The sequence below is a fragment of the Sprattus sprattus genome (genome assembly GCF_963457725.1).
Source record: "Sprattus sprattus genome assembly, chromosome: 12".
Lineage (NCBI taxonomy): Eukaryota > Metazoa > Chordata > Actinopteri > Clupeiformes > Clupeidae > Sprattus > Sprattus sprattus.
In genome coordinates, this window is record NC_137910.1 from 22,982,691 (window position 1) to 22,990,829 (window position 8,139).

The 8,139-nt window shown below is 42.2% G+C and overlaps 1 protein-coding gene across 1 annotated transcript; it reads right to left on the minus strand.

The window, feature by feature from the left end:
* Positions 1 to 293: 293 nt before the first annotated feature.
* Positions 294 to 7,901, minus strand: supv3l1 (SUV3-like helicase). Its single transcript, XM_080848901.1, has 15 exons — positions 7,555 to 7,901; positions 7,261 to 7,338; positions 7,031 to 7,138; positions 6,512 to 6,626; positions 6,181 to 6,349; positions 5,798 to 5,909; positions 5,489 to 5,566; positions 5,187 to 5,278; positions 4,748 to 4,928; positions 4,347 to 4,440; positions 3,932 to 4,151; positions 3,679 to 3,759; positions 3,302 to 3,478; positions 1,388 to 1,536; positions 294 to 1,124 (listed from the first exon to the last, which is right to left on the minus strand). The coding sequence occupies exons 1-15, from the start codon at positions 7,841 to 7,843 to the stop codon at positions 722 to 724; spliced, it is 2,346 nt and encodes a 781-aa protein (XP_080705027.1). The 5' UTR covers positions 7,844 to 7,901; the 3' UTR covers positions 294 to 721.
* Between the last annotated feature and the right edge of the window lie 238 nt (positions 7,902 to 8,139).

Genomic DNA, 8,139 nt, shown 5'->3' on the forward strand with positions numbered 1-8,139 from the left:
ATCATGTCGGCCAGAAAAGATTTTGGCAAAAGTCTGTTGCTTACCTTTAGTGATAGTGACCTGACTAACAAAGCGATCAGAATCACCCTACAAAAAAGAAACTAATTAAAAAAACTTTGGTGTACTTTGGACTGGGCTCATAAAAAAATGCCATGAAACCATAAATTATGTCATCAATAGGTTTATGATTTTATTACAGAGTGTCAATGCATAATTCACTCGTTAGCTCAGTTTACAAAAAAGATTATTCAATTGTATAAAACTATGACTTGTGTATGACTGTACAGCTGTAAACTACTGACGTGTTTACCAACAAGAAAAAAATACCAAAGGCCTGTATTTTCCCTGTGGATGTGGCCCCTGAAGCTCATCCTCACAGATGAAATGGGTTAACTAAGTTCTTTTTGGGGTTGAAGAGAAAGTAACTGAATATAGTAACTTCTCCTGTGTGGAGCTGACATTGTTGAACAGGAAATGTCCAAGCTGGGGTGCTACCTTGTTGTATGCAGTTTACACCACTGGAACCTCAATGCTTCCCCTTTATATGATGATGTTTGGTCATTTAAGTGGTTTTGAGTTATAACCATAGCCCCTAAAAAGGCAGACCCTAGTATATATTTAGTGCCATAACGTTTTTAAAGCATCATACAGCATACACAAACACATACAAACACAAACACACAGTGTTCAACTGGAGCAACACAGCCAGCTTCAATGGAAATCACTTCTTCTTATTGGTCTTCTTTACTTTTGATGCGTTTCCCATAGAAGTCTTACCAGTGCCTCCATCTTGGCTCAGCCTTTTAGCCCACTCCTTCTGCAGTTGCTGTAGCAACTCAGGTGTGAGCAGTCCATCCTGAACCAGCTTTGATCCCAGGGAACTGTCAGCTCTCCCAGACTGGCCTCCCAGGCTTAGGGCCTTGGCTCCTCGGCCTCTTGAGCCTGTGGTCTGGTTGTGGGAGGCGTTTGTGGCGGTGCCAGGGGCTACAACTGGCTTGGCCTGAGACTCTGAGGCTCGGATGAGGCGAGTGATGCTGCGAACGCCCTCTTGAATGATTGTGTCCAGCTCCTTCTGCGCCTCACGCACCAGGTTGGCGTCAGGGAACATGTCCATGAAGCGGTAGCTGCCAAGAGAAATGCAAAGGAACAGCTGTGACAAATGGGGTGTACAATTTCCTTTGTTAAAATAAGATACATTTTCTGTAACCAACCATTTTGTCAGTTAACAGCATCATGACTACTGCTCATTTTTTTAATCAAGCAATTAATAATAGTCATAACGGTCAAACCTTTTTTGTCACAATGGTGTCTGCCAAACACATAAACACAAACATAACCACACTCGAACTCTGTCAAAAAGTACTGCTGTGTTGAGACGGAAGCACACCTGAGCCACAGGTAGAGGTCCAGGACGTCATGCACCGCCTCCAGGTGCATCAGGTCCTTGATGTTTTTGGGTGGGACCAAGGGCCAGTTGACGTGCCGGCACACCCATTCATAGGTCAGTGGTTCATCCCGACTGAACTGCCTGGCGAACTGAAAGAGAACCAGACACACAGTCCTCAGTGAACCCAGTCATAAACCATATCTGATAGGCTGCTCAACAGGAAATGACAAAGGTAAAGCTGATAAGGGCAGGAAATGTATTATAAAACCATAAAGACACATGGTTATAGCATTTATATGAAGCTGATGACATGTATGAGCAATGTATATACAGATTACAGTTGTACAATTTAGTGATATTGTGATTATGGTGGACAGTGTTAACCCTAACCCTAACCCTAGATTTGAGATTGCGATATAACAGAAACAAATGGTATCAAATGGAGTCTACATGTAAGAGCAGCTCAATAGTACCCTCCTCAACTGAACATAAGACATGCATGTGCATGTGAACAGCATCACTTTTTTTCACTGGGCAAAAAAATTGGTATGATATCATCCTGTAAATCAGGAGTGGACACTGAGCTGTCACCAGGGTCAGACATAACGTCACCCTGGACCTCCTCCATCAGGGGCCTTCCTGTGTTGTTTGCAATGGCTAATGGCTGCTTTACCTGTGAAAAAGTATCAGGAGATGGCCCTGCAGTTTTCACAAACTCAGCTTTTATCCCTTGCCTGCTGTGAACACATTAATAGGCTATATAAGCGGAGGCAACACACCTCATCTATAGTCGCCATGAATGAGAGCTATTAATGCATAGTCCACTACTTAAATATTCGATTTAATCCTGACTTGTTACCAGTGGGCTTTCATAACTAAGGTTGCAGGTGAAATAACTGTTAGAATGAAGTTATCCTTCACACAATAGCATTGTATTCATAAATTGAACCTAGGGAGTAGATCAGATTACACATTTACTTTAACAGCAATATACTGCCAATGCATGTCGTTTTTGGCCACCATGGTGTTAAGATTTATTTGAATCCTATATAGCCACAAATTATTATAGTGCATTTCTCCACTGAAAAAACAAAAAACAATATGCGAGCCGCTGGTCATAAACTCATCCAGTGTTGGCGAGCGCACCCCTTTTAAGCAAAACCCTAAAACTCTTTCAGCCAATGGCTTAATTACCGTTTAACAGCAATTTCGGCAGGTGAGCCAGGTGACAGTAGGCTATGTGAGGTGATGGGTCAACAAACTGCTCTTTTCTACAGGACCATCAAGACTGAGCAGCACAGTGCCAAGCCTGTTTGCTCTACATTAGGCAATAATAACCCCCAACGCTTTTTTTAATCTTCCCAGTTGATTCAGTCAAGATAACACATCCTGAAATAGACATACAGACATACATAAACATTGCCAACAGAGAGGAGACTAAATTTAGAAAAACAAATACTACAGGACCCCTGACCCTATGTGACGGCAAAGACAGGCACTTTAGGAGGTCACAGCAGCGAGACCAACAGACGTCCAAACCTGATAGACTACCAACTATAGGCAGGACATTCTGGAAATACAACTCCATGAAGAGATACTCAATGGGACATAACGTCACTTCTGAAGCACCAAAGGGGCTGAGCTGGGGGATGGTGGTGATGGAAGTGGTCATTGATTGGAGCATGCTTTTATTTAACAACTTAAACCAATATGCTTTTGGTGACATCTTAATGAAGAAACAACAGGAGGTGCCAATGAGACTAATTGCTGCCTTGACATTTTTTCTGAGGTGAGGTGAGGAGTCTGTTTTATTGTTCATCAATCTAAGTCAAGACATGCATATAACAGGGATGTCTGTTTTATTGCAGTTAAAATACACTTTGGTGGCACCAGAGGGCGCCATGGCGACTGTACCTTGAGAAAGGAAGTGCAGAGGAATGGCTGCTTCTTGTTGATGGGGGCCGTGCAGAAGACGTATCGTGAGCGCAGGTTTAACGGAATGTGCTGAATCATGTCGGCCAGAAACTTGAACTCATCAATGTTACAGACAAAGTACATCCCATCCACTTGTGAAAGGCTGACAAATATATCCTTGAAAAGAAGATTGAGAAATGACAAGAACTACTTTAGAACCAGACACAGTTCATTGACATATCATGTTAGCTAAAGGTAAGCAAAGAGCAAAGTGAGTTTTTATTTTACCCTTATACATTCATCTGACAATGGCGCTGCTCATCTCTTACAGTACTGTTTCACAACCTATGGAAGTGTTTTAAAAATTTGAGGCTTACAACGAGATTGGAGAGAGTAGCATCTGGGAGGTGATATGCAAACATCTCAATCTGCTCTGCTGTTGGGTGCAATCCTGCTGTCTGTCACAAGAACAGTAGAAAAATCACAGGGTTAAAAGCCTTCACACATGCTAAACCCTATGCAAGGGTTCATTACAAACTGTTAATAGCCAATCAACAAGGTTCTAAACATGACTTATAGATTCACACAAATCAAAACCGTTCACCAACAAGCATCCCCCCCCACACACACCTCTATGGGGTCGACTGGTCGGCCCATGATATCCTTAAGGATAGCCAGGTCGTCTCTGTGCATGGTGGTGACCTCGCCCTCCTTAAAGATGGAGCTGAATCGGCCGGCTCGACCTGCGATCTGCAGCGCCTGTGAAGTGGAGATAGTGTCCATCTCCTTCTCCCCCTTCTCATTAATGTTGGGCTTCACAAGAGAGTTGAAAATGATGCGCTTGATGCTCCTGAAGAGGACAGACAGGCAAGATACATGAAGACCAAAGCACACCCATAAGACCAAGGTAAAACCAACGGTTTTATGGAAAAATATACTCATTCAAGACATGTTCTGAACTACAAAAAAACACTATCTACAAGAGAAATGAAATCCAGCAGGGGGTGTTGGGTGTTTTAAAAACACTGTAAAGGGGAATACATACAGATTTAATCCCATGCCGATAGCATCTGTAGCAACCAGGATTTTGCAGGGGTCATTTGGGTCATTGAACTTTTTGGCTTGGGATAACTTCGTGCCTGTTGAACAAAGAGTCATACACAGTGCATTATGGCTATTTCTGCTTAGGCATTTCTTTTGGCAGCTACCACCACAATTTGGGAAGGTTGCTTTAATATAATCTGATTACAACACAATTTCTTTATCTAATTTTTGTTGATGCTTCATCAGTACCTCAGTAACCTCAATCATTGCTCACATCCTTATGAAATCTACTCATGCATGAGTGTTTCTAAGTGTGTATATGTGTGTAACACAGACAGATGCAGTGCGTGAGTGTGTGTTTGCATGGACACGAGTGTGTTGGTGTGGCACTGAGTGACTCACCAGGTGGTAGGCTGCCATAGATGACGGCACATTCCTGGCCCCTCAGCTCAATCTGTCTGCTGATGGAGTAGATGTCGTTTTTACTGAAGCACACGATGCAGTCTCCTGGCCTGAGGTTGTCCAACGACTCCACAGCGTGGTCCAGAATGGAAAATGGCGTCAGTCTTTTGTAGGTATTAACCTGGACAGTGCGGAGGAAGAGTGTTGTCAAGAGCTTATCAACAAGGTTCTTGCCCTAGGGGGTTGAGTCCTTTGGGCTCTATAAAGCGCCATGAGACAATTTGAATTGTTAATGGCTCCAAACAAATGAATACAAATATCACCTGAATTAAGTTTAAATTATCCTTATCCTGTAGTATTTTCAGTAAATTATGTTACACCTTGCAGTTACATTTACATATTTTGAAGAACATATAGTTTCAAGACCCCCTGAGCTTACCTCCACCTCTTCACCTGTGGTGTACATGAGCTCTTTGATGAAGTCGATGGCTGCAGTCTCCCCACAAACATGGATCTCTTCAGCACACAATCCTGCTCGGGCCAGAGTTTTAAAAAGCCTCACGTGCCATGAATTTTAACAGACATTTACATCAAATAATGCTACGGTGGATTCATAGCCTGATTTCAAGGCTATTGAAGAAACTTTCAACTGGTAATTAAAAGGGCACTCTCATGTGTAGGGTTAGATATGATAGCATTTCTTCTCAGTGAAACAGTTCAGGAAAAGGCACAACGACTGACCCAAAAGAGCTCTGGTCCATGCCCATCCTCGGGACGGATCTTTGATCATCTGGATCTCATCAATCACGGCCACCTCGTCTACATAGTGGATGGACAAAAAAGCCTCGTTCTACATATCAGACAGGAGAGGCACCACATTGCACACAACCATCTGGTCAGTCTGACTAACCAATCACTGCACAAAGAGTGTTTCATAGGTCATGTATATCCAAAGGATCACATATAGACAGACTTTATGAAATATTTATCTAAATATTTAGATATATTTATAATATATCTATCTTAATATCTAAATACATGAGTACTTACAGGGAGTAGTGACACTGCACATTTCAATGGTGCAGGCCACATGACCTGACTGTCTTCCATCCGCGTCTACAAATGTTCGCTCCTCCCCCGTCACCAGGTCGCAAGGCACGCCCTGCAGGGAAGCACATCATTTGCTTACTCCGATCACAGCCCAATGGAAAATGATGTGCCATGTCTCCTGTTCTCTGTTTGCTTTAAGCAGAAAGGCACTATTGAATGTTATTTTACTTATCACAGAAGTCACACTACTTTGAACAGTGTCATCAGAAAAACATCAGTGTCTTTTAAAAACATTACAGACATTTTCTGCGTGCCAAGAAAACCCATATAACTTGAAATGCCTCATGGTGAATGAGAGAGACAATTCATTGGTTGAAACGTACAGCTTTGTTGCTATTTTCAAATATTTCATGAGCGAGGAGCTTCAACGGCCCACAGTAGACACCAGACTTGGCTGCTAGGTATTTCTGGATGGCTTGATAGGTCTTCCCACTGTTCGTCGGTCCAGCATGGAAGATCACCTTTCTTTGAATAGCTCTTGCTTCAGGGTACCTGTGAAGAGAACCATGGATATAGCAGATAAAAGTGCATAAATGGTAGAATATTGTGCATTGCAGAGGAGATATTTGAAGTATATTTCAATGAAGAAGTAATAGGGTTGTCCACAATAATGTCTGCACTTTACACCTGAAGATGTGCCATTGATATGCATACCAGTTGGCTGGAATACGCAAGTCACTGATCTTGCGCAAGTCTTCCATGCAGTCCAACATGGGAAAGATTTGTTTAGCATGTCTGAGAAAGTATGGGTAAAGATCATCTACATGTCCTGGAAAACATCAAGGGAAAATGACAACAGTGATCATTTAACAAGTGCATTATATAAAATACAAAATAACAATAGTATGGAAAATGTTTGTCAAAAATCCAGTTTTGGGGCTTTGTTGCAATCTCCCCTTAGGGATCAATAATGTAATTATTCTATCTATCTTCTTAGACACAATTGAGAGGTTTCAGGCTAAGCACAATAGCAAAACTGTAAGGGTGCTTTCTGCACTGAGCACCAATAGTATGGCTGAATAAACCTTGCAATAATAACAACTTTCTTGTAAATTAAGCAAACACACCTGCTGTTTAAGTTCAATTATATGGTTACTCCAAAGTGACTCCCACCCCAAACCTCACAAAGACAGCAGTATCACCATTTAACAAGGGAGATACTACAGAACTAACCTGCCCCACAGCAGATGTCATGGAGAATGATGTGCAGATCTGCACTGAGAGCGGTCATTTCCAGCACGAACTTCCTAAAACTAATGAATGCCTGGTGAAAGAGCCGAGCTGCAGGGAGACATAACATCAAGTCAGGAAAGCATCGGCGAGCACAGGGAAAGAGTGGAAAACATCAGAAACGAAACCGAAACATAATAGCGTTGTTGAGATGGCGGCTCACTTAAACTTACCATCCAAACCCTGGTCTGATGCAAGTTTCTGCATCTCTTTCCTCTTGTAAAATTTGTTAAGTACCTTCAAAAGTTCACCTGTCGATAAAATCCCAGAGGGCAGAGCTAAGTAACGATACGACCCATTCTTCACAAGTCAGCTACCCTAACATCATTTACACACTTCAAATTATACATTCAGGATGCCAAAGGGGAAAACTGCCGGCATGATTCACAACGTTAGCTATTACCTATCCCATACTGAAGACTGTCACTCGCACACCCATTGTTTGATGTTAAAGAAGCAAGGATTACCTTTCTCCAGTGGTTGAGACAGCTCAAGTCCTACTTCCCCGTCTCTGACCATTGCACTTTTAATACTGATGGGCACAAATAACGAGGTATCTGGGGGACGAGTTGAATCGTTTGATGATATACTCCGTCTCTGGGAAACTCCACACAACCCATTTTCTTGGAAATATCCAGGGTAAGTAGTCCATAGTTTGTGAACAGTTGTGGTTGCTGATAGGGGTATTGCACGTAACGTTACTCTGTGCTGGACAGGCATGCGAGAAAGAGCTAAGACACAACGATTAACCGACATCTTATATTGACTTGATTAAAAGGAAACAGTAATATGCAACCAGACAGATAATTTTACGTGTTTTGAAAAGTCACCATCATTGTTTTGAGACTAAGCTACATAGCCTCTCAAATCAAAGGACGGTCAACGTTACAGCACACTCCCTGTAAGAACGTGCTAAAGGACCCTTGTGATTTCGGGTGTTCGTATTAGTGCCTGATATTTTTCTAGGTGCTTTCGTGCTGATTCTTTAACATTTAAACACGAATTCAACATAGCGGCCTCTGTAAGTCGTTATCACATTAATTCATAACCAA

What these genes read in the sequence shown, in the direction of transcription:
- supv3l1 (XM_080848901.1), bottom strand. Translation starts at nt 7,843, where the DNA reads ATGTCGGTTAATCGTTGTGTCTTAGCTCTTTCTCGCATGCCTGTCCAG. An exon ending in CCACAGGTGAAGAGGTGGAG is followed by an intron (nt 4,929 to 5,186) that starts GTAAGCTCAGGG and finishes CGCACTGTCCAG; the next exon opens with GTTAATACCTACAAAAGACT. An exon ending in CTATGGCAGCCTACCACCTG is followed by an intron (nt 4,441 to 4,747) that starts GTGAGTCACTCA and finishes TTTGTTCAACAG; the next exon opens with GCACGAAGTTATCCCAAGCC.